Source organism: Toxorhynchites rutilus, chromosome 1, assembly GCF_029784135.1.
Source record: "Toxorhynchites rutilus septentrionalis strain SRP chromosome 1, ASM2978413v1, whole genome shotgun sequence".
NCBI classification, from domain to species: domain Eukaryota; kingdom Metazoa; phylum Arthropoda; class Insecta; order Diptera; family Culicidae; genus Toxorhynchites; species Toxorhynchites rutilus.
This window is the reverse complement of record NC_073744.1, coordinates 143,898,614-143,926,063: the sequence shown is the minus strand read 5'-3', so window position 1 is coordinate 143,926,063 and position 27,450 is coordinate 143,898,614. Positions and strand designations below refer to the sequence as shown.

Here is a 27,450-nt window from a genome sequence, read left to right as displayed (position 1 = left end):
CAATGTTCAGACTTTTGTCAATAAAACGTTACAAGAATTGAATCAGGATGTATTGGCAAATCCATTGAATTCACTAGCCATTATTTTCTTGAATTCTCAGCCCACGAATAGGTAGAATATCTCTTCGCTGTTTCTGCAGGAAATTGATAAGTGTATCGAGAAATGGATATTTTTTTAGACGCATAATCCAGAATGAAGTGAAAACTTTGTAGCGTTGATGGACACTTAGAACGTGTAGTTTTCAATGTTCAATGTATAGATACATCCCAAACACTATCCTAAACTTGAGTGTCGAACAATAAAAAAATAGGATCAAGTCTCTTAGACAACTATAATTGAGTATACAAGTAAGTTTTAAAGGATTTTATTTTGAAACTAGCTGACTCGGCAAACTTCGTCCCGCCCAAAACGGATTTTTGACGTAGGAATACGTGCCATTGAGGGTGCCAAATCAGAAAACAGGTCATGTTTTTATGAAATAAAGTTAACGTTAATAACTTTTATATATAACTAATAATAATAATTTTTGCTGCGAACGAATTTTAACGATTTGCATACCAATCGAAACGGATTTTTTTTATTTTTTATTATTTGTTTGATATGCTATACATTACAATCCCATAGTGTCTGTATATGGTTTGAATTGATAAAAATTGGAAGCATTCCCATTTCCCCATACATTTGTTCTGTCCATTGTGTGCTTTCCCGAACAGAGCTGTCAATAACGGGCAACTTATGCAGTCGCTAGAATAAAAACAATGAAGGGGGATAGCGAAAAGGAAATATTTGAGAAGTGAAATCCACCCTTGCATAGTAAGTAAGCTGTCGCTAGCGTATAAGTATTGCATCTCCTCTGAGGAAAATTCTCAGAATCTTTCTGTGCCCGAAACAACAACGGCAACATCGGCTCTGTTCTGATGCAACAAGATTTGTTGGTTTTTTTTGTCATTCAGTCTGTACAGATAAGATAAATAAATAGCTCCACCTTTGAACCATTAAACCTTTTCATGGTCCCCGAAACTTTTTTCTAATTAGTTATTAGCTAATAATTAGTTAATTAGTATTAGTTATTAGAAAAACCTTCCTCGAATTTGGCGCCTACCATTTGGCGATCCGTTTTTTTAAAATAGTTATTAGATATAGAAGTGCGTTTTTCGCCTTCGAACCACTTTCCACTTTCGAACAAAGATCAATTGAGTTAGCGCAAACATCAAATGGATCAACAACGCTTGTCACTTTGTAATTGTAGAACATATGGGAATTAAATTTACTAAATTTTCCCATTTTTCTTCAGAGTTTACCAAAAGTTTGCTTAGAGAGAAGGGAGCTGTGTCGAACTACCATTTTTTGTCCCCACAAACCTCCAGATGCCAAATTTGGTTCCGTTTGCTTGATTAGTTCCTGAATTGTTCATAAATTTGTGTTTCATTTGTATGGCAGCCCTACTTTAGAGAGGAGAGAGTAGTGTCGAACCACCATGAAAACATTTCTTGCCCCCTAGAATCTCCACATGCTAAATTTGGCTCCATTTGCTTGATAAGTTCTCGTGCTATGTGCCTCTCCTCCCCCTATGGCTCATACTACTACCGAAGCCAGGAAAAATAGCAGGAGAGTCGTCACCTTACATTCCTATTTTTGTTCTTAATATACTTGGTAAGCTTCTGGAGAGAATAATACTAAACAGACCGACGAAGTGAACAGAGAGAGAGAGAGAACGTGGGCTCTCAAAGTTGCAGTTCGGGTTCCGGAAGGGAATATCTATTGTAGAAGCTATCCTGTGCGTAATTGGAATAGCCGAGATAGCGCTGAACCAAAAACGACGTGGCAATTAATTCTGCGCCGTCGTAAAAGTGGACATAAAAAACGTGTTCTAAATATTGTGCCAGTTGGGAAGAAGTTCAATATAACTGCAAGTGTCCCACAAGGTTCCATCCTGGGCCCAACTCTTTGGAACTGTTTGGTAATATACGATGGAGTGCTAACGCTAAAGTTGCCGAAGAACGTCAACATCGTTGGGTTTGCAGGTGATAATTATTCGATGAAAACAATAGAGAGATGACAGTACGAGGGAAAACTGGTAATAGCGCATCACAAAACTGAAATCGTACTTGTCAGCAACTGTAGAGCTGTACAACGAGTGGAAATCATCGTTGGGGATCACAGCATTGTCTCTAAATGGGAACAAAAGTTATTGGGGTGATAATAGACGACCGTCTTAACTTCGGAAGTCATGTCAACTATACCTATGAAAAGGCGGCAAAAGCCACAACGTAGATAGCCATGATCATTCCGAATAATGCCTGAAACAGTAACTGTAAGAGGCGACTCTAGCTATCTTCATCGATACTCAGATATGCTGGTCCAGCCTGAGCAATAGCGCTCAACAATGAGCAAAGCCGAACACTGCTGAACAGAACCTATTGAGCTATGGCCATGAGAGTAGCGAGCGCATAAAGAACCAGAATCCAATATTTTCGAAGACCAAACATGAAAATCGACCTTCCTCTCAGTTGTTTCGCTTCGAGTAAGACGACTACTTCGGCATTCGCCGAAGTTTCCAATTCAACAATTCGCCGAAAAAAAAACAAAAGGCAGTTTTGGACAAAAGGGGAAAAGTCGATTTTTCAGACCACCCTAAAATGGAAATGGGCACCCTAATGAAAAAATAAAAAATACGGGTCTATTATTTTGCGAAAAAGAACAAAATTACCACTTTTCACGAAACTCTGAGAACCACTATATCGGTTTGGAATGGAATGGCTGATTTGTTTCTAATGATTCTAATTGATGAAGAAGAACAATAGGTAATTTTACGATGGCTCCGAGATTAGGAGGAAAATATTGAACATTCATAGTTAATACTCCCAGTGGTGTTGATTTTTATTAAACAACGCATTAATCTCGAAAATAAAATTAACTCATATACTATTTTCTCGGTAACATTCGAAAAATCATCGCAAATTAGATTATCGCAAGAGAATAAAACGCTGTACTGTTAGATAGTCGTGTTCATCACTATTCTTACAAATTCCACGCCGAGTTAGTCGTTCGCTGTCCTCTCTTCGTTTATTTTAAATTTTGTATATTCATCGATGTCTACCCGAAATTTTCATTATCGTATGAGCGATTCTAATAGCAGCTAATCTATCACGAGAGATATTTACAACAGTTACCTTTCTCTTTAAAAATCATAACTTAAAAGCTGGTTCATCTGGAAATGTATTATTTTTCGGCATTTTTTTTTTAAATCATTAAACTATCTAGGATTTCTGGGATCTAGGTATTGACTTGTTTAACTTGCTTTTTAACTTATTTACACGGTGCTCCCGGGATCGAGTGGTAAGCGTCCCACATTATCATGCCGGGGGTTCGGGTTCGATTACCGTTCTGGCCGGGGTTTTTTTCGTCAAAAGTAATTCTTCCGACTTGCACTGTGATCACGCGAATTCTAGAGCTTGCCACTCCAGAATACATTCAAGGCATGTTATCCGGCATAGAAATCTCAATTAGGTACTACTAACAAAAATGACGCAAGTAATACTTATGTTGAGAAGGCAAAACTTCCACTGGGAACGTTAGTGCCATTCAAGAAAAGAACTTATTTACACTGTTGAAAAATTGCTCAAAAAGTGTACTGAATATTAGAAGAAACTATATTTCGACACCCCACATTTGATATTTTTTATATATTTTTGATAGAAATGAGGCTGAAATGAGGTGAAGGTGGAAGCCGGCCATTGTAGTAGTATAGGTAAACCCACGTGTAAAAATGGGGTAATAGTGTCTGTGAGAGAAGAGCAAAGCACATGTAAATAGATCAATTCACTTATCAGACTGTGTGGCGCTTCATTGACACGAGTCTTTGAATACATTTGAAAAAAATAACAATGCAATACTGAAGTTGAATGTATGAACGATATGTTCCGATGAACAATTGTAAACATAAATATATATAGAAGGTTCATTTGCATATGAAGTAAAATTCTGATTATACGCGAGCGTAACATGAGCAAATTTATAACACATGCGAATTGGGCTCTTTTAACATTAACAAGTTCTTCCGCATAGTAACTCGATAATTCCTCAATATTTTCCTTCGTTGGTCGTATTGTTTTCACATATTCACGTTGGAGAGCCTTAACCCTTCTCTTAGTTGGCCGAGGCATTTTGATTGAATGTAATACTTTTAAGTTTACTGTTTTTGAAAGCATAGGCAGCCGTGGCAGTGTTCCGAGCTCTGCAATACAATTTGCCTAACCAATGTTGAAGTTGCTAAAACTTACATTATAGACCCATTAAACGTTAAATAATAATTGTATATCAACACAATTTTATTCTATTGATTTTCATGACATGAAACGCTATGACTCAGGAATAACATTTTATTCAATGGTTTTTAAATCTGTTTCAATGATGTTGTCTGGCATCAGTGTCGGAAAAATAAAGATGTTTTCACCAATACAAACAAAACCATTGCGGAGAATTGAAAAATGAAAAGTTAACTTTCAGAGCACTAGCTCGAGTTTTACGATGTTTTTCACTATACATTGCGACGGCAGATGAAAATTTAATATTTGGTGAGTAATCGATTAGATTTTGGTTAATATTACTTGGTGAGCAGTGTGTGCAAATGATCATTTTCTTCACACTGTTTCGCAAAATCATTGATTTTCGGGCGAGAGTTGAGGGAGGGAGATGAAAGAAATGAGCGCCATTGTGGCTAGCTTCCACCTTCCACCCTAAGGTTAATTCGGCATGGAATAGGTGCAATTTCTCACCAGTGAGAAGTTTTCCAATAAATAGTCGGATGAAAATACACAATTTCCCGGTTACAATGTATAGCACATAACCCGTCCCCATCTTACCGCATATTCGGCCCGAAACTCGGACTCAGTGCGACTGAGCCGCCGCAGCTCCCAGGACAGATGGAAGGCGGTTGCGATTGGATCCTTCGAGCTGAGGGCTATCAACGAGCTGGATGATAGTGCTTTGTAGGCGTTGATACGTGACTGCGAGTGACGCAGGGAATCCTGCTCGCTGGATGTAACACACTCATCGCATCCGCAGCTGTGAAATCAAACACAAAATTACAATATACTTTAGTTGAAGGAAGCTGGTGCGGTAAGTGTAGTGGGCAGGGTAATCGCAGCCAGTCGTGATCTGGCATTTTAAATTATTTAACGATTCATTCAGTTGATTCGTCCTCCTCTTTTGGCACTGCAATGTTATCGGATGAACTTCAAGAACTAGCACGTAGAGTTATTAATTATGCGATTGCTGCGTGTTTCTGCAAATTATGGTTACATCAACCCATTTACGTGATGCGTTTTCATTCATAACACCCTCCCCGGGGGATGTGTGGTTAGTTTCACCCAAAGGGACGCAGCTTCGAGGCACCTCACTTACCGAACATCGTGTGGCATAGGCAGGGTTGCACCTCGATCCAAGAGAATCTTCAAAATCTCGTAATTGTTCCTATGGGCTGCGAGTATAAGTGGCGTTATATCGGCTGTGAACGAAGACGATGAGCGGTCGACAGCTTCCCAACTCTGTCAATATGAAGATATATACATTTGTAGCATTCGTAATTCTTCTGCTCAAATCAAACCTACGTAAGGCTGACCCGGGACGTGATTTTCTTCCTCCCATACCAGTAGAGTTTCGACCGCCTCCACATATTCCTCGTTGATGGCATGCAGTAATGCATCCTGTCAAAAAGGGGGAGGGTAATGCATAGTGAAGCGAACGTTTTCACAAGAAGAAACCTGTGCGATTTTACCTGTACTCGAATTCCTTCTGCCAGCAGTAAGTTGATCAGTTCGATATTCTCATTCTCGATGGCCGCGATCAGGGCCGAACGATTGAGCGGATCCACACAGTTTATGTCGAACTCTTCCGGTGTATCACGGTTCTCGTGGATAATTCTGCAAGGCAGAGAAGAGGTATTTGATATAGTTATTTCACAAAAATGTGAGTTACATTAAATGCTGGTCATTATTATACTTAGTTAAATACAATAAACATCCCGCGTAACTAGTATTACGAATGAATTCAGGTCTGGTTGGAGAAATTAGGGATGTGAGGTCACAGAACAGTTACAGAATTACCCACAATTCAATCTTATATCTTTTGATATCAATGGTTGATAAGCCTTCCAAATGTTATAAAAAATGCGCTACCAATTTGTTTCGGCGAAGAACTACGTCTTTGATTCCTATATAGGGGGGGGGGGGGTATCACCCTCTGAAATTGAAAATGTGGCATGTAAAAAAAATTTTGTATTTTGTATTTCAAATGCATATTTTGCAAAATCGTTATTGCGATATATGTTTTAGTTTATTCCATTTGATGGGAAATTTATTCAGCTTTTTTTTTGCTTAAAATAGAAACAGTGAGGCTAGTTAAACAAGTAAACAATGTAACGAATAAAGTAGGTATGTTTTTTAGACTTTACTCGCTGTTTGCGCTGGGGAAGAGCAACAAACAACATGTTTGCATACGATTCGGGCGTTGCACGGCGGTGACATTGGCTGCGGAAATGTGGCCGTACGAATTGTATGCAATAGTGTAAGCCAACAGCCACATTGAATTGTATTGGTGTGGTTACATTGTTCCCCCTTGCTTCATTCGAATTCGTCAGCTTCTACACCCAAAGTTAATTTTTAGCACATGTTATCGTATCTCATCTCGATTTATTACATTAAGCGAGCGAGCGAAATAGGAGACACATTCAAATGGAAGCATATGAAAGCTTTTCGTATAGTTTGCCAAATACACGGCCCAGACAGAGAAAGATATATTCTCGTTCATGTTCTTCTTTATCCTCTTAGAAAACACTTTCCAACTTCATGTTATGATGAGGTGTAATATTATCACGCTTCTTGATAACAGCACTATCAGCTATATGGATAGCGTGGTCGTGTGAAATAGCTTTGCATTCCAGGCGGCCTTGGTTCGATCCCCATTGATGTCGTATGGACTTTTTTTTACACAATCCCAAATAAAATGAGAAAATAAAACAGAAAGAGATGACTGCTCGCATACATACAAAACCATTTTTAAGCTTTTAAAACAGCTCATCATTTGCGCATTTGACCCTCCAGCACACGAAATGGCATCATTTCTGGCAAAGATGAAAAGTTTTCAGCCAACGCTAGTTTGGGTGTACCGAACTTTTTTTTTGTTTCTCTTTGTCAATTATCGCACAATCAAATTTTCGTGCGTACTCCGATCCAAGGCATTATACTATAGGTGGACCGCAATGTCAAAATTGCTGTTCGGCCATTGCTCGTGAAAAAAAAAAATTGTTTACAAAACAAATCGTATCTTTTGGTAATAAATACATTCGTTGGCAAAATAGCTGCTCGCGCTTTACTGTAGCTAGGTAGCTAGGCAATTTTCTGGATGTCTATTGTAACAATTTCTCATAATTGCTTCTATTTTTTCAGCCATCTACAATAAGTGGATGAATCATAACAGTGCAGAAGGATGTTTTAAGTATATCTTTTCACTTCTAGCCGCGCAATCAATGCCTTTCTTTCCATGCAAGATGTACTTCTGTTTGGCTCCCATCGGCGAGGAAAAGAGTTTTATCATCCTACGGCGATGGTGACAAGAAATAACGCTGATTGTGGCTCCACTGATTTCGCTCAGGGAGGAGGAGAATGCTGTGCATATACCGGAAAGGAGATTACCAGATCCAGAAGATCCGGAGTGGGCTGTAACTCATGTAAATCATGATAAAGAAAATTTTCATTATATGTTTGAAAACATTTGAATACATGATTTGACACAGGTGCGCCATAAAAAGGGGACAAACTAAGATCATATTTTCGACTGGACAATCCTAAATCATTTACTCTTGTAGAAAGCAGATTGCGCTGGGTATTGTCGGGTGAGAATCATATTTTTAGCTAAAATTTGCGACTTTTGAAAAAGAAGCACATTTTCTTTCCCCATCAATCAAAAAAATGTCCTATTCGATCCAACAATAGTAATTCCAGGACATGAATGATTGTGAAGCTATCTATGTATGGTGGATTTCATCCGGGGTCCAATATTTTCAAGGATGAAGCATGGAAATCAGCTCTCCTCTCGGTCGCTTCGCTTCGAGTTGGACTACTTCGTCATTCGCCGTCAACATGATTAGTTCTGGATCAACATGTCAAGAGGGTCTATCTTCTTTGATCGATTCTCTTCATCTACATTCCTTTTCATTAATAACTCAGCAGTAACAGGATTTCCTGATGTGTTCGACGACAAGGAGTGTGAAAGGGGACCTCGTTTATCAAACTACATGGCAAAACTGGAGCAAAATCTGTCTGGAAGGAAGTGATTATCGAAAGAGAAAGACGGTGAAGAGAATCGATTAAAGAAGATAGACCCTTTTGACATGTTGACCTAGAGTTCATCAGTTATACTCGCTCTAAACGGCCGTTAATTCATTGCTAGTTGAAGTAAATGGTTATTCTAATTGGCGTGGCGAATGAATACAAATCTGCCTCTTCATTTGACCACCACTCCTAGTCCACCCCGACACCAATCTCGTTGCCCGCGTACACAGTCTTATTTTTACGTCAATATAAAGTGTAACATAAACTTTATTTGTGATGCAAAAAGGTAGTTACGCCATGACTTTTGATTCATATTAACATATAAATTGATGGAAGAAGCAAAAACTTATTTTCAATTGAATGACTTCATTGTCCCCTGAATATCCTCAGTTGAATATGGCTTTACCGAACCCTGGTTCCAGCCAAGGCGCCTCTATATATACCAGGTGAAACAATCATATGAAATGCACTTTCAGCCATATTGGAATTGCTGTCGGTATTGTTTACAAACAGCTGCCGGCGGCTCCCTACAAACTGCCACGACGCTTATTCGAACTATGCCTACTTTGTTCGGCTTTCATGAATTTATGTGAAAAAGAAGGGATGATTTTGTAGAATTTCATTCTCATCCAGTTCATCCACTACTCTCGCATGTGAAAATGCAATAATGGCGTATCCTAGCAATAACAGAACAAACAACCCCCGCTGGATGTTTAGCTTTTTTTTTTTTTTTTTTTTTTTTTTTTTTATCTGTATTATAGTGACTTTCAACTCATTTGGCTGGTTCGTCACTTTTACTTCCATTTTTGGAAGAATGTCGGGAGTGAGAATTGAACTCGTGACCTTTAGCGTGAGAGGCATGGATGTTACCACTACGCCAGATCGCCTCCACATGTTTAGCTGATTTCGTATGAATAAAACAGCATTCATCAAGTATTTACTTCGTTATTATCAAGTATGCTCATGAGCATACTTTGGATCTGAAAACACTATCATTCGTTTTGATGTCATATCCGATTTTTGTTTAATGCTACTATCATGCGCTTGAAGTTAAACAAGTTAACGATCCGCATTGATGGCATTGAGCTTCGTTTACTAGTTTAGAGGAGCGTAAAAAAATTGATTGATTTTCAGGCGGAATGAACTCGTTTTTAAAATTTAAATTATGAATGAAAAATAACCTTTACGTACCAATTTGGCATTCTGTTTAAATGAAAAACAATTTTGTTTGCAAGTGGTGAAAAAATCTTGTACGAATATTGTTTTTGAAGACAACTTTATATTATAATGAAAAGTTTCAGTAATGATGTTAGAAATGTATAGACAAAGGGTTAAATAAAAGTCGGAAAAAGGTGTTTTAAGTGATTAAATAACATGATGTGAGCATTTTCATTCAAATTTTAACATTTGAAAAATGGCTTCGTGTCTTCTAATATGATAGGTATTACACTAACGAGATAGTCAAACTATGGCGCGAATTCACGCTTTGTCCAAAAAAAAACCTTTTGAAACGGAACCTAAACAATCAGTTGATAGATGTTTGACAAAGTAAAAACTATGTTCGAATTCGAAAATCAAATTAGTAAAGTAAACTTTTATTCATACGGATTCAAGTAAATACTAGGAAAGTTTACTTTACTTGGAAACGGGCAGAATATTAGGTCGTATGAATAAAAAAAAGTATTTACTTATTCTGCCCGTTTCCAAGTAAAGTAAACTTTCCTAGTATTTACTTGAATCCGTATGAATAAATGTTTTAGTTTTTACTTTGTCAAACATCTGTCAACTGATTGTTTAGGTTTCGTTTCAAAACGTTTTTTGGACAAAGCGTGAATTCGCGATGAAAAAGGATAGTGTTGACGTCTGGTGGCGACTTTCAATTAGGGACCATAGTTTGGGTCCCTATCTCGTTAGTGTAATACCTATCATATTAGAAGACACGAAGCCAGTTTTCAAATGTTAAAATTTGAATGAAAATGTTCACATCATGTTATTTAATCACTTAAAACACTTTTTTCCGACTTTTATTTAACCCTTTATCTATACATTTCCAACATTATTACTGAAACTTTTCATTATAATATAAAGTTGTCTTCAAAAACAATTATCGTACAAGATTTTGTCACTACCTGCAAACAAAAGTGTTTTTCATTTAAACAGAATGCCAAATTGGTACGGAAAGGTTATTTTTCATTCATAATTTAAATTTTAAAAACGTGTTCATTCCGCCTAAAAATCAATCAATTTTTTTACGCTCCCCTGAACTAGTAAACGAAGCTCAATGCCATCAATGCGGATAACTTGTTTAACTTTAAGCGCAAGATAGCAGCATTAAACATAAATAGGATATGAAATCAAAACGAATGAAAGTGTTTTCAGATCCAAAGTATGCTCATGAGCATACTTGATAATTACGAAGTAAATACTTGATGAGTGCTGTTTTATTCATACGAAATCAGCTAAACATCCATTTTCGAAAAGTAAATACTTTGTTGTTTCTTTTATTCACACCAAACGTAGTAAAAACTTAATCTCACTGCTCGACTGCTCGAATGAAGTAAAGTAAAGATGAATTTTGTTTTTATTCATACGGCCTAATGATTCAAAAGAACTAGTGAGCGTGAACTGGTAGATGAACAGTTAGCGAATGAGCCGTTCTTCAAAGTGAACTGCTTCACTCATCTCTAATCCATGGTCTAGGCCTTATTCGTTCTTACATGTTTTTTTCGTGACGGACAAGGTGAGTCGATGCGTATTAAGAATTATTCTACATTTACCTATAGCAAGCACTTACCCGTTTTTTTTTCTGTATTATAGTGACTTTCAACGCTTCTGGCTGGTTCGTCACTTTTACCTTCCATTTTGGAAGAATGTCGGGAGTGAGAATTGAACTCGTGATCTTACTTACCCGTTATTTTTTTTAACTGAGGAGGAGATGACTTGGACGATGGCGACACTTTATTATCCCCAAAGTTTTGACGAGAGTTTGGTTTAAATGGCTAATCGTTGATAGACGTTGATAGAGATTTTATTCGAAAGGTTGTTGAATTATCATTTAGTGCTCAATGCACTTCTTTTGACGTAGGACTACGTCTAACCGGAAGATATAGGGGGTGAAATGGAAATCTAGACACTGAACAAGTAGGAAAAAATGCAAGATTTGGAACGCTTATAACTCGAGCATTTCTCAATAGATCGCAAAGGTTTTTGCATCAATTGATAGGAAATATATCTACGCATCTATCATAACGAATAACATTTCATTTTTCTTGAGATAAATAATTGAATAATTGTAAAATATCAAGCATTGTCAAAATGCACTATGTGCCCATTTTTGATTGGTCCATTTTGTGCTCCTCAAATCGTACCGACCAAAACGGGCAACCAGAGCAGCAGCGAAATAGAATGAAGCACGATTGGAAAGGAAAAAGAAAAAAATGAAACGAAACATTGGTCGCAGTCTCACACATGCGTAATTCTCGAGCCAGCCAGTCAGCTTAAAAATCTCCGCTCCGCTGCCGTAACGATCATTCTTTGTGTGCACACTGACTGTACAACATCGTTGCTGGACGAGTTGGATGGCGAGGGATCGAGTGCCTTTCACAAGGCAAGAGGGCGGAGGTGGTAGCGCTGGAGTAGAGTAATAGAGTTTTCAAAGGGCCTTTCTCAAGGCTAGAGACGAATGAACTGCAAAAGTTTAAAGTCTCTATAATACAAGACCTTCCTTCCTTCCGTAGCGATCATTCTCATTCAAACCGTACACCACATCGGTTCGCATCACAACACATCAACAAACCAACCCAAGCAACCATGTCTGGACATGGTAAAGGAGAAAAAGTGAATGGAAAGGCAAAATCCCGCTCGAACCGTGTTGATCTGGAGTTCTCCGCAAGGGTAGCTAGCTAGCCTAGGCCGAGCGCGTTAGTACCAGTGCAGCAGTCCACCTAGCCGCCTTTATATAGTTTCGGCCGCCGAAGTGATCAAGTTAGCTGGAAAAGCTGCTCGCGACGATAAGAACACCCGCATTCGGAACAGAACACATTCGGTTCGGTGGACATCAAGACAACAGGCAGTTGCAGCGAGTGGCGAGTGCAAACGCAATCGCAAAACGGCATCAGGTAGCAGAAGAAAAAAGTTTGTTCTTTATACAAACTGCTTTGGTGGCAAATCCAGAACAAGGCGGCATCGAGGGCATTCGAAATGATTTTTTTCAAAACCACGAGTACTAAGTTTTCTAAATTGGAACCATTCCATAAAACAAGGCGCTTTTCAGGGCCATTAAACCTTCCAAAAAAGAGTTTAGGAATTACAGTTCAATGCTTTCTAAAACAATATCCAAAATAATAATAAAACACAAATTGATTTTTTCATAATTTGTTTGCCAGGATATGATGAGTATGTGAATTTGGCAGTTGTTCTGAGCTTATTGATTTTCACCAATTCTTAAATTGCTTCTAGATTGAAAGTACAGTAATTTACACTTATCTCGACATTTAGCTAATTGGACGGACCTGTAATGCGACATATTTAGTTGGACATTTTTGTAAACATAGAGTTCGGGGTCCAAATTATGACCCCACATTGAAAGTTGACACTGTACCACTGTCATCGCAAATGTTCAATTACAGGTTAAAATCGCCTCCAATGCGACACTGAGTGGTGCTTCGGCTCGTCGCATTGAATGTAATTTACTGTACAACATGTCACAAAGCTGGATGGGAAGAAATTTTCCAACTGTGAAAGCTGTGGCGAGTGGCAAATGCAATCGCTAAACAGAAAGGTTTAGCCGAACAAGATGGGGATATCGAGTGATAACAAAACAATAAACTCTTTAGATTGAAGATAATTTTGTGATCCTGAAAAGGACCCTTTTTAGCCTGCATGTGAATCCAACAAGCGAACAAATCGTAATGAATGTATTTTTTTGCCATCGCTCCCTTTTAACGCTCATTCGTTCGTCTCGTTGGACTCGCCCCTCTGGCTGAGTCTGCCGATTTGTCTCTATCCTGTGAGTGTGTACCGCTAGAGTATAAAAAACGCGGACCCCAAAAAATATCTTATTTTCTTTCAAACCGTAAACCCGTGTGGTTGTACGGCATCGGCATCGTGGACGTAACAAAGGAGGACAAGTTAAGGGAAAGGCAAAGTCTCACTCGAACCGTGCAGGTCTCCAGTTCCCTGTTGATCGCATTCACTGATTGCTCCGCAAGGGTAACTAGGCCGAACGGATTGGTGCCGGAGCACCAGTATACCTAACAGCGATTATAGAGTTTCGGCCGTCGGAGTGCTCGAGTTGGCTTGCAAAGCTGCACACGACAATCAGAAAACCCGTATCAAGAACAGAGCAGCTTCGGTTCGGCGCTCATCAAGGCAACAATTAGTTTCAGTGAGTGGCAAAGTGTTTCTCCGGCACGTCGCATTAAATGTAATTTACTGAACAACATGTCACAAGCTGGATGGGAAGAAATTTTCCAACTGTGAAAGCTGTGGCGAGTGGCAAACGCAATAGCTAAACAGGAAGGTTTAACCGAACAAGATGGGAATATCGAGTGATAACAAAAACACAACACCAAAGGTTCTTTTCAGAACCATCAACATATTCATAAAGAGTAAACAGTAAACTAATCCATTTTTCAGGTAGATAGGTAGGTATTCACGTAGGAGAAGAAAATAAAACAATATATTTAAAATATATATTTAACAAAAGCTGTCCCCTTTGTATAGTCCTACGTCACTCCGGTTATGTCCCCGACATTACCCACCCTTCTTTTTCATGTAGAATATGATATCAAAGATTTCCGGAAAAAAATCGCTCCGAAAAACAACTGCTACAGAAACAACAGCTCAGAAAAAGTGTAAGATCACAAGTACGCTAGAAATATTATGCCGCGGAAAAACATCATGGGTATAAGACGGTCTGTGATACCGCGCGAGTATACGAGTTATAGTTTTGCGTGCTATATGTCCAAACCAAAATACCTATAATTGTGGAAATTTCGTTATGCGTTTGTTGAATAGAATGAGGGTTTAGTGAAGATGGATAGGATGAATGTTTCAACAGGCTAAATCCCAACTCAGGTTGATCTGATGTTTCACCCAACGGATGATGTCAGATGGAGAACAGGGTACACTCTGTCCAACTTCTATAAGACCAGGTGATTATTTTGCTGCTTTATGTCATCGTAAACAAACAATGCTTCAATTTATATTCTAGTGTGTAGATATTGGTGACTACCATACACTGCATGATTTTCATATGTGTGTGTGCGAGCGCTGAGCGTAAACGAATGTTTTCGTATTTTCAACTGTCAAGTTTCTATACATCTATACAGTTACATTTTCCGTTGTTTTAGTTGTTTTGATCAATAAAATCGAAGCATTTCACCAAGAAAATGTTGGTATCAGAGAAATTTCTCGTCGGATTGGACGATCCCATCAAGTAGTGCTCAATTATTTGGCGAATCCTCAAGGATACGCTAAGAAGGAGAGAGCTCCACGTAAATCGAAGCTCTCTGACCGGGAAAGGAGGGAAATAGCTAGAACAGGTTCGAATACCTCACAATCGCATGTGTTAATAAAGCAATATTTCGACTACTTAACTGCTCTGGTGACAATTCATCAAATTTTGGTAAAAAATCCTCACAAAAAAAAAATGTTAAAACTCCTCATCTTACACCATCTCACCTCGGAAGACGTCTGAGATTTGCCAAAGCTCACATGAACCGACAGTGGGACATGGTATGTTGTGACAAAAAATGTTTCCAAAAGAATACATCTTACTCTATATCATAACGAAGAGTTCTTCAATGTATAGGTTATCTTCACTGACGAAAACAAGTTCAATTTGGATGGTGGTGATGGTTTCAACGGGTACTGGTGTGATTTACGGAAGAAGGAACAGTATTTTTCAACCAGGAATTTTGGTGGAGGCTCGTGCATGGTTTGGGCGGGATTCTGCGCAACCGGAAAGCTCAAAATAGCTTTCACATCATTCAAGGATTACACACATGTTCTGGAATCCTCTCTCCTACCTACGGAATGGCAAGGTTACCAATTATTGACATGTAAATCATCCTATCGTTTTGAATTTTTCATTGATAATACTTATGAATTTTGAAGTGGTCTTATAGAAACTGGACAGCTGAAATTATCATATTTAAGCACAATAAATAAACAACTCTTTTGAACGGAATTGACATTAAATATACTTTATTCTAAGCAGTCTACAAGGTATGAATGTTTCTTGTTGAACTGTTGAGTTTCCGAGAATTCCGGAATAACCATGACAACAATAAAAGATGTTTTTTGAAATGTATGCATCATAGCTGGGTTAAGATTATCAAGGGTCGGTTTCGTACACGTTTGTGAACTTACTTTAAAGTTTGAAGTCTCTAGAAAATAAACAAAGATGAAAAGCTTATATAAACGCTGCCGGATCGGTTCAGGAAGAAGCATCCGAGCAGTCTTCAAAGTTGACTCTTCAAGTAAGTACCGACACCGTATCGGAGAACGACGAGAGCCCGTTTAAATGCTTGAAACCTCAAAGAAGCTCGGAGGTTTTTTTCTGAGCCGATTTGCAACCGTATTTTTCACCAATTCGAAAGATTCAACAGAAGCTCACCGTTGTGTGAACTAGACATTTAAGCGCGTGAGAAATGTTCATGTTCTTTCATGAACTGACTGAAGCGGGAGGTTTTTGATGCGAATTTTCCACCTGTAAATCAATAACCATAGACATATCATTTGGTTGCATAAAAAACTTCAAACCAGCGAGCTTTCAACGAGTTACTATCATTTTGTGGACTGGTTTTGTACTGATGGAACGCAGTTTCTCTTCTATTAGTCGAAGCTGGCCAATCTTGAGCGACTGCCTGCTTCTGTTGGTTCAACTATTGACGTTACAGGTCCAAATCGATAAATTGACCGTAAAGCAGAGCTAATAGAATATTATTCTACGCTGACCCCATCAAACACACTGTAAATTCTTCCTGCCCAGCAATATTGGCTTGTATACCGTTTGCGCCAGCTCACCTTGTTCCGCACACGATTGTTTTTCGCTTGCCGAAATGGCCTACGACTCATCACATGTTTTTATCCACTCCGATTTTGTAGATTTTTTTCGATTTTGTGCATTATTTGCCGTAACTCGTTTGGCATACATACATCAAGCTTCTTTTTGTATCCAGCCTTCACAATCAGTTTGGCTTCTAAAACTAAACCGGGTTCATATGATGATCACAATCGACGGTTTCCAACAGTGTATTGACATTGTTATTATTTATTTATTATTTTACTTGGTCTCGAGTTTTAAACACTGCACAGACTGAATCTTAGTCTAAGTTCCTGAATCTAGTTTTGAACACGTATTTAGACAAAAACAGCACTCACTTCATTGAACGATCTAACACAGTTATCGAAAGGATTGTTGTACCCATACATTGTTCTGTGACGGTTAACTACAAATAAATCACGCTCACAAAGTTGACGGAAAGGTGCGTACAAGTTGATCTTTTGCAGAAGAGAAGAGCAGTCTATGTTTCCAATAATGAGTTTAAATATAAACAGTCTCTGAAGGTTGCTGCGTCTGTCGGCTAGAGTTTCAAGATGAATGAGTCTACAGCGACTTCGATAGTCCGGCAAATTTGTTGGATCAGTCCACGGAAGTTGTCGAAGAGCATACCGAATGAAGCTGCGTTGAACCCTTTCCATCCGAATACTCTGGACTGCATGATAAGGTGACCGAGAGCAGCGTACTCCATGATGCTGCGGATAATCGAACAGTATAGTGCCTTAAGAGCGTATGCATCAGTGAAGCCACTTGCATTGCGTCGGATAAAACCTAGGCCTGCAAAGGCCTTTGCGGTTGTCACGCTTACATGTTCGTTGAACCGTAGTTTGCTATCAACCGTGACCCCTAGATCACGGATAGATTCTACACGTTCCAGAACCTCTGAATGGATGGAATATTGAAAATCAGATCATTGTCGGCGGGAAAACGACATAAATTTGTACTTTTTGGTGTTAAGCTCCATCCCGTTCTCAGTACACCACAGAGATAACTCGTCCACATCAGCTTGAAGTGCGCAGCAGTCTAGATGAGATGATATAATTTTGTAGATTTCCAGGTCGTCGGCGTACATCAGCAAACTCGATTTCAGCCGGAAGCATAGATCATTAATAAACAAAATGAATATCAGCGTTTCAAGAACGCTACCTTGAGGAACGCCTGACGTGATGGAGAAAACGCGTGAGTGAAAACCGTTTAGTTTGACAAACGCACTCCGGTCAGATAGATACGAGCGTAGCCATTCGGCGGTCCAATCAGGGAAGCCAAGATATTTAAATTTAGCAATTGCCAAGTCCAGAGGTACCTTGTCGAACGCCTTAGAGAAGTCAAAGAATGACGCATCAATCTGGTGTCGTTTCTCAATTTTCGAACACACGAAGTTTACGTAGGACATCAGGTTGGTAGTTGCGGATCGCAGCTTTACGAAACCATGCTGGAGCTCCGATAGCAATGGTCGGGAAGCGGCATACAGAGCATCGTGAGCCAAATGCTCGAACACTTTTGACAGAGAACATAAAATCGAGACACCTCTGTAATCTCAACTACATGATTGTTGCCAGCTTTAACACTCCTATACTCGCGCATTGGTCTGTCCGACCGAGAAATCAATAATTCGTTCATTTCTCAGAAAATATCAACACTAGACCCATTCCAGCGTGACGTGACAACGGGTTGACTTACTAAAAACAGGTTTTTGCTCGTTTTCATGTATAAATCACACGATTTCCAAATGGTAAACGATTTTTAAGTGAAATTGAGGAAATTTCCTACAAGAATCTGCAGGTGGAGAGTATTTTGCAGTTGAATTCGCGTGTTGCCAGTCCAATACATTTGCGACGTGACAACACCTGTCTTTTTGCGGGTTCCGACTTTTGAACATTAATGTTGTATTCTCAGTTCCGTTTCAAAACATACAAATAAACTTTTTTCTATGATTTGTAATTGAAAGATGAACGTAGATTCTCAGCAAGAACATGCATTTTGACGGCATGTGCGAATAAACAGTCTCCACGAAGTTTTGTCACGTCACACAGTCAATAAGTTGTATTAAATAAAAATTTCACCGTATTGTTGCAAGCGATATACTATTTTTTATGTTTTTTTATTACTCTTGAATAATTCTTACTTCCCTCTGATATCTCCCCTTCCCCTTCCATAAGCCCATCCTATAGTGGAAGGTGGTCCTAACGTGACCGGTGGTCCTGAACCTACTCTCCTTTATATCTCAGGAACGGTGAATTTTCAATAGTGTCAAATGAAAGGTGTCATAACGCTGACAATTTGATAATACGGTGACATTTTTCTGGCTCTCTTCATTCTAGCGTTTTAGCGCCATTCTACGTTTTCATTCCTTCAAAAACAGAGAAGAAACATATTCGACCTGTGTGCAAAATGAGTTCTATGTTCTTTTCAATTGTGAAACATTGCGAAACAAGGCAATTTTAATTGTTTATGGTATGTTTATCAAAATAAGCTATATAAATTGAATCTACCTGTTACCTGTAATACACGGTATGTCTTTATTTGGGAAAAGTGAGGGTGGTCATAAACCGACTTCCATTTTTTATATCGTAATTGTTTAACACGTTCACTCTGGTGCTTGCCATCAATGGCTAGCACAATCCTAGTTCATCGAGTGGCGCCCACTACAGGGGGAACGCATTTGATTTAGCTATCAGAAACTTTTGATAAACCGCGCACATACCTGTGCAAGGGCGTTTGTGTATGCATGTTGAAGATGACTTTGATTTTGACGTTGACTTTGATAGTTGATCGTTGATCGTTGATGTTTGCGTGTGCATTTGTATGTGCACCTTTTTTGTATAACTCCACACACATCGCTCTAAGGCTAAGTTCTTTTCACTCAAGCATTATCTCCCTCTCATTTAAATCCTATCTTTCACTATCAAACATTATTCTTTTTTTATTTGTCTTCGCGCACCCATATATGCCAACATTACCATTCACGATCGTATTGTGGGAATTCATGCCATTCCCGGTCTTTTATATCCGTTGTAAACGAATCGGAAGTCACCATCCTCGATTCCAAAATGGCATTTAATCACCCATTCAATGGTATATAGACATTAAAGTTTGGTTACGCATGTACAGAGATATCTCAAGAAACATAAAAATAGCGAAAACCTAAAATATTTTAAATATAATTATGTAGTTTTTTAAACTCGCCTCTCTCGAAGGTTGGTGCATAAAAATTAAATTTGTTACAACAAATTTATGATTTAACTAGTGCTTATTCAAATAACGTTTTCTATTTTCTCCTAAAACTAGATTTAAAATTTAGTTCTCTGGTGAATAACCTCATGGAATGGGTCACTACGACTTTGCGATTCTCTCTAGCTTTGTTGTTCGTCGTTCGTCATCGTTTAGCGTAACGCATGTGTTGGTACAAAGGGGACGTGTGCCACTTTTTTAACACTTTCGGTCTGACACACCGACGCGAGTATAGAAGTAACTTTTTTGGACAAGTGCCTTTTTTCATATTCTAGAATATTATTGAACTACATGTATAAATTAATGTTAGTGGCGTGGAATATTTATTGAATATAATGCATAAGATCATTACCGGACTATTCTTATTTGATTTTTGTCCCTTTTGTAACTGGATTGAACGGATCCATACATTAACTATTCGTCGATATAAAGGGTGTGTCACATCAAATTGCATCACGGAAAAAACGCTGTAGAAATTCGCCCAGTAGACCGATCCTTTTGAAAATTTTAGACAGTAAAATAAAAACTATTAAACAACTTTTGGCATTTTCTTTTTTTTACTTCGAGCCCAAGCCCGTATGCTCGCACCTTCCTCTTTACCCCGTCCATAAGGTTCTGTACAACGTCAGGTTGTAGTTTTTTTTGAACAGAAATCCATTTTCTCTAGAAGTCCGCCTCCGATTTGACAACTTTTGGGTTCTTCCGGAGGGCCTGCTTCATAATCGGCCAATATTTCTCTATTGGGCGAAGCTCCGGCGCGTTGGGCGGGTTCATTTCCTTTGGCACGAAGGTGACCCCGTTGGCTTCGTACCACTCCAACACGTCCTTTGAATAGTGGCACGAAGCGAGATCCAGCCAGAAGATGGTCGGGCCCTCGTGCTGCTTCAACAGTGGTAGTAAGCGCTTCTGTAGGCACTCCTTAAGGTAAACCTGTTCGTTTACCGTGCCGGTCATCACGAAGGGGGCGCTCCGCTTTCCGTAAGAGCAGATCGCTTGCCACACCATGTACTTTTTGGCAAACTTGGATAGTTTCTGCTTGCGAGTCTCCTCCGGAACGCTGAATTTGTCCTCTGCGGAGAAGAACAACAGGCCCGGCAGCTGACGAAAGTCCACTTTGACGTAGGTTTCGTCGTCCATTACCAGGCAATGCGGCTTCGTCAGCATTTCGGTGTACAGCTTCCGGGCTCGCGTCTTCCCCACCATGTTTTGCCTTTCGTCGCGGTTAGGAGCCTTCTGAACCTTGTATGTACGCAGGCCCTCCCGCTGCTTGGTCCGCTGGACGAATGAACTTGACAAATTCAGCTTATAGGCGACATCCCGGACCGAACTTCTCGAATCACATCTAAACTGCTTAACTACGCGCTTGTGATCTTTTTCACTGACGGAGCATCCATTTTTGCCGTTCTTCACCTTCCGGTCGATGGTTAGGTTCTCGAAGTATCGTTTTAGTACTCTGCTGACCGTGGATTGGACGATTCCCAGCATCTTACCGATGTCCCGATGTGACAACTCCGGATTCTCGAAATGAGTGCGCAGGATTAATTCACGACGCTCTTTTTCGATCGACGACATTTTTCCAAATTTACGAAAAATTGACAGTGAAGCATGGCCAACGTGATCTATGCACTCTTATCTGATTATAAGCGAAAGCTGAAGATATAATTCCTAAAAATTAAATTTCTACAGCGTTTTTTCCGTGATGCAATTTGATGTGACACACCCTTTATTAGTCGTTAGATTCATACGTTCAAAAGCAAAATATAAATGTTTGACTTTCGTATAGTTATTCGCTGCATATAATGGTCATACACATACACACTTGTGAGAGAATTTCACTTGTGGAAGAATTGTATACAGTAAACTATAAACTGATCGGTAGCTTATGGTAATTTTCAACATTTACAGTTTCGGGGATATTTTTTTTATAATGGACAATATCGACAAGAAAACAAGAAAAAGAAAAGGATGTTCCTAGAATCCTTTTATATAATCTTTTTATGCCCCATCTTAAAAAAAGGCATTAATTCTTAGTTTACCAAGAAAACAGAGACAAAGAATATTACAAATATGCAAACTTTATTTTCCAGAACCTTTATCATCTGGTAATTATCTAGAAGGTCGTTATACATTCTTCTCTTCGACAAAAGACCAGAAAAACACGCAACAACTGCATGGAATGTAAAAAAAAATGTTTGTTTCGAGCATGCAGTTCTGCTATGTTCTGATTCTCACACTAATGAAACCACAATCGATTAATACGTTTTTATGTTATTTTATAGCTCTTTATACTTCCATGAATTACATTCAGTTGCTTACTTCTAAATAATAACAGTGGAAAATTCTAATTTCGTTATTTGTGTTGGAGTATCAAAAATTACTCTATTTTGAGAAGGCTGAATTTGAACATAATAAAGACGAAGAAAACATATTTTTTGGAGTTGTTTCATTCAATCATACCCTCTTCTTCAAATAAATGTCAATAAAGCCTGAAAAATACACAATGGCAACATTACAGAGAAGTTCAATTTTCGGTCTGTGACACCGTGCGCGAGTATACGAGTTATGATTTTGCACGCGAGTACAGGAGGGTTAAAAATCGGAGTAATCGAGGCCAGCTTCCAGGCATCCGGAAATGCGTCTTCACTTAGTGACCTGTTAAAAATTATCGTCAGTGGCATCAGCAGTGAATCGACACATTCTCTTATGGCGGGTTTACATTAGGAAGATCTATAGCTATAGATGGATTTATTCACGTGAAAATAGGTGTAAACGGGTGAGAATAAATATGATACACGTATTCGAGGTATATATAACTTGAATAAATTCAGCATATGTAAACGCTTGTGAATTTCTCACTGGTGAGAAATCACTAAAGTTGGATGCAGTTCTACTTTAGGTGAATAAATTCACCGAAAATATGAATATATTCATTATAGAAGTTCACGCTAGTGTAAACGGTTGATGCGATTTCTATAAATCTCATCATATTTCTTCACATGAATATATCACTGGTCTAAGCCCACCCTTAGAAACAGTGGCGGTATATTGTCCGTGCCGGGCCCTTTGGCAACTTCCAACTTAAATCTGAGGATTGCGAAACTGCCTCTTTAAATTTTCGCGAATTTGACGATTGCTTCGAGTTAAATATGATTAGCGAATGGGCGCACCTTATTCCGTAGATCTGCCTTGAGCTCACCGATTAGTTTGATAGTTTGGCAATGACAGCTAAATTTGCAACACATCTTGACTCGCAGATCATATCCTCTTGGCCGGGGCCTGGACAACTCAGATTATACGCAGGGCAAGTTCTTACACTATCAGGAGAGAATGTTGGCGATGCTGTGCTATAAACATACTCGAAGAATTCAGCAAAACTGTCTGCTAACTCGTGGGATGAAGAGATAGGCGAGTTCATAAATGGATATTTTTGGATATTTGACGCATCTTTGACTTCAAAATTCAGTATTAATATACCGAAATTTAGCGTGATATGATGGGACAGAACCAGAACCATCAATACTATTCATATTTTTCGTATTTTTTCTTTCTCGTTGTCCATTTTTGGCGTGCGCTCAAACAGTATTGGGTTAATGAATCACAAAACTGTCCGAGTGTTTTGTTTAGTATGAAATCCATTTTTAACACCATTTATTGAAAAATTATGGATCGATTTTTACTACACCTAACAGTTTGCGAAGTCCTAGAAGTGCTCAATGTCACTAACCGTAAAACGTTTACACACTTGTACACTTTATATATCACAGTATATGCCACAGCGGGAGTACCAAGTAGCCTTTGTCGTTCTTGAAACTGTTATAGCTTCTATAACTTTAACGACACGCAAATAACACAATACTTAGTGGATTTTTGCCACTCACCTTCGCACCGTTGCGCAATCTCCCCGTTCGGCTGTTAGCAAGAATTTTTTCTCCGTCTTCGTCAGTACCTGTTCGGGAATATCCCGATCGAACTCGAAACCACCGCTCTTGTTCGATTTGGCGTCCCCATCCTCTGGAGATAGCGATGTGTTCGAACTGAACAGGTTCTCCTTGGACTCTGTGGTCTTCTTCATGTTGACTCACAGTAACCCCAACAACCTTCCCCCAAATTGATTCAAGGTCAGCACTAGGGTAAGTCACTTCTCCACACTAAGGTTTGAACGAGCAACGGCATCTGGTGTGTGTGACTGCCATTAATGTCAACGCCAATCACTTATTTCGCGTTGTTTTATTCGCTTCCATACGCGGATTACACACGGTTCTTCACCACCGATCTGTTTCCTGACACTATATGCGGGATTATTGGAAAATAAAGCGGATTTTGCGTTGCTTCAACACTTTTCCATAGGATTTTAGGCTTTCCACCATTACAGTTTTGCGTAGCACTTCAAGCTAACGAATGAAACAGACGAAAACGTATCTATCCGACATGAAACGATCCAAAAGATCGTGATTGCGTTTCCCCAATCGCACTTTTTCCCAGTTCTAGATATTTATATAATTGTACTAATTAAATTAATGAACACAAATTCCTTTGCCAGAAGTCTAGAAACGTGATTTGGGTTATCCGAACAAACCAATTACTGACCAACTGAGGATATTGAATAAAAATAAACTATAAATCACTCATTTTTAAGACAAAAAAAACTATCATAAAAAACAAATACAAAAATATCCAACGGAACCGAACCTGCCGGAGGGGTAGCGAAAATTTCGCAGCACTCAGTGCGACTTCCGAAACGCGAATACCAGCCACTGCGGCCGTGTCCAGTTCTCGAACTTCCACAGGCCGTACCGTACATCTAATTCAATTAGTTAAATTATGTCAATATCGCGGTTATGCAACCGCCAACAACCTCAAGCTGTCCATCTGGGTTTGGTGGAACCGTTGAACCAACTCCCGCAGGACTGTGGTCTTCGGCCTAGGCGGTTGCATCAGCTTGAGTCGTTTTGCATTCTTCATTTTTTTTTCGCTTCCCGTTTTTGACCCTGTTACATTCAGCACCTTTTTTCACATGGCTTTCATTGTTTCGATTCAGACGCGGTTTTCTGCATTTTTCCGATTTTCACGTGTTTGTTAGCGCCTTTCGATTTTCGCGAAGAGAAGGACTGCGAGCGCGTGATATTCGATAGCGGAAAAATTTCTGCCAGCCCATCGGTTGGCTCCCAACTATGGCTGGTTCGATATTTGTTGGCACATTTGCCGCTAATTGACTTAAGCTAGTTTACAACGCAAAGTACGCGACCGATTGTAATTGTGTGGTGTTTTGATAACCTTCAGTGTGCTCCTGATGTGGGAAAAGAATATGTGTGTGTAAGAAAAATGAATAATTTTTATGTACTTGACACCTGTATTGTGGGTGGGGTGGGGATATCCACGGTTTCAACAGGAGTTAAATGGACTTTCCTCTGAGCTTTTTTCTGATACAGTCTTCTGGGTGCCCCAACCTAACCTTCAATGTTCGTAACGGTTGATCTTATCAAACCATAACATCATATTCATAACCATAACCATAACATCATTAGCCATGGATTCATATAACCAGACATGTGCTAGTTACGATGAGATGCACCTGCTGATTTGAAATCACAATTCTCGAATGTACCTTATTCAAGTTATCCCTGTTTTTTTTTTTGTTCTATTTTCGGATGAAGTATCACAGTTGGAAATTTGTGTAATAAATCCCATTTTCAATTCGATCTTCTGAAAACAATAGAGAAACTGGTACAAATTCGGTACCCCATTTGATTTTTTTTTTGACTTAGCCCTTGGCCAATGCTCGGAATTTCTTCATATTAAACAGCTTATGAAGAGATCTATTGCGGACATTGTTCCGCAAACCGATTTCAAAGATCTTGATTTGGCTCCGAACTTTGAGCATAGAAGTGAAACAACTCAAATTCAAGTACCCGAGATGCTTGGATATAAATTTGGCACCCCATTTTTTTTATTTTTTCAAATTAAAGGAATCGTCCTGAAATCACTAAAAAATGTTTTTTTTTGACATTTTCATACAAAATAGAGATGAAGTACACTATCTTACGTAAATTAACTCAACTTTGACGAAAAAGCATGCAATTTTACAAAACAAAGAGGACCAAAAAAGGTTTTTTTCAAGTAAAAGTGAACAAATTCCATCTCGATTTATTTCTAACTAAAAAAGTAAAACGAATCAAAAGCCTTTACAAAAGTTGCGTAGTTTACAAGCGTAGTTAATTTTTTAATTTAATTTTGCTGCATGAGCATGCAATACTTAGCATAGTGTATCATCAACACTATGTTTACATTGGGGTGCCATACCGAATTTTCACTTTGGAATGAAATCTTTGAAATTTGTGATTAAAATCTCGATACACTTACTCGAATTCGTTGAAGAACATCAATTTCTTGATCCAAATCAGCATTAATAATTAAAATCTGCTCACTATTCGATTTGTAATGATTTTTCAAAAGGCGCACATGAAAAATTTTCGAGATTTCAAAAACAACAAAACTTGAATTTTTTTTTTTAAACACAGATATTTTGGGTTTTTGGCATCTGAAGTTTGTTACTACATTACTAGAACACTTTTTTTTATTCAGCACCAGAGTGCGCTCACTACCGAAGACCCGGGTGGGTACCAAATTACGCACGGGGTACTGAATTTGTACCAGTTCCTCTATAAACAGTTCCAAAAATTGTAAATACACTTCCTTTTTAATTAAGAAAAACCACAATTATTGTTTTCCTATATTTTTTTTATTCTCAAATATACTTCTCAACCCTTTTTTTTATTCCGATCTCAATATAAGTTGCACTATTTTTCGTAGGGTAAGCGTGTTATCTAACTTTTCTTTTAACACTGCTCAGAAGCTTCTGCACGAAGCCAATCTTTTTACCACCTTAGGCAAATCTTTCTTGAAGTTTTCAACACAGTGTACATTGGTACATCCGTAGAGTAAAGTGCGCTACACATATAGCGTCACCGTCACCGTCCCGTCAACTATTCTCTTGGACTTTTTTTGCCGACGTCAAAGTTGCCGGTGATGGTGTATGTGAATGCTACCATACGATTTCCATGGGAGAATGTTTGACATTTCACGCTTACTTTTTCAATAGGACCTATCTGTTTTGATCGATTCTCTTCATCGACACTCTCTACCGTTAATAACTCAGCGGTAAAAGCGTTTCCTCATCTTTTCGACGACTAGGAGTATAGAAGGGAACCTCGTTAATCAAACTATGTGGCAAAACTGGTTCAAAGTTTGTCTGCAAGGCCGTGGTAATCGAAAGAGAAAGTCAATAAAGAGAATCAATCAAAACACATAGGTCTTTTTGAAAAGTTAAGCGAGATTTCATTCCTTTGCGTTGACTTCACGGTGACGGGACGTTGTATATGTAGCGCACTTAAATGGTAGTAAGCAAGATGACACTGATGCAGAAACAAGTTCATTCTAATCGGTGCTCTGTTTTGGTTGCTTTTATTTTTTGACGTAGGACTACGTCTTACATTAAGGGTGCCAAATCAGAAAACAGGCCACGTTTTTTATGAAATAAAGTTAACGTTAATAACTGTTTTTGCTGCGAACGGATTTTGACGATTTGCATACCAATCGAATCGGAAATTTTCTAAGATTTGTTTGATATGCTACGCATTACAATCCAATAGTCAGTATAGGGTTTAAATTGGTGAAAATTGGACGCTTTCTCATTTCCTCATACATTTGTTCTGTCCATTTGTGTGCTTTCCCGCACAGAGCTGTCAATAGGTCGTATGAATAAAAAAGTATTTACTTATTCTGCCCGTTTCCAAGTAAAGTAAACTTTCCTAGTATTTA

General features: G+C 38.8%; 1 protein-coding gene across 1 annotated transcript in view; it reads right to left on the bottom strand.

Moving 5' to 3' along the window:
* The window catches only part of LOC129775919 (transient receptor potential protein), a 35,856-nt gene extending 11,462 nt beyond the window's left edge, over nt 1–24,394 (bottom strand). Inside the window, exons 1-5 of the mRNA XM_055781184.1 lie at nt 23,511–24,394; nt 5,780–5,924; nt 5,613–5,708; nt 5,407–5,549; nt 4,866–5,067 (exon numbers count right to left, since the gene is read on the bottom strand). Of these exons, the coding sequence (XP_055637159.1) occupies nt 4,866–5,067; nt 5,407–5,549; nt 5,613–5,708; nt 5,780–5,924; nt 23,511–23,704 (780 nt within the window). The 5' untranslated portion in view covers nt 23,705–24,394. The remainder of the gene's footprint in view (nt 1–4,865; nt 5,068–5,406; nt 5,550–5,612; nt 5,709–5,779; nt 5,925–23,510) is intronic.
* Nucleotides 24,395–27,450: the final 3,056 nt, after the last annotated feature.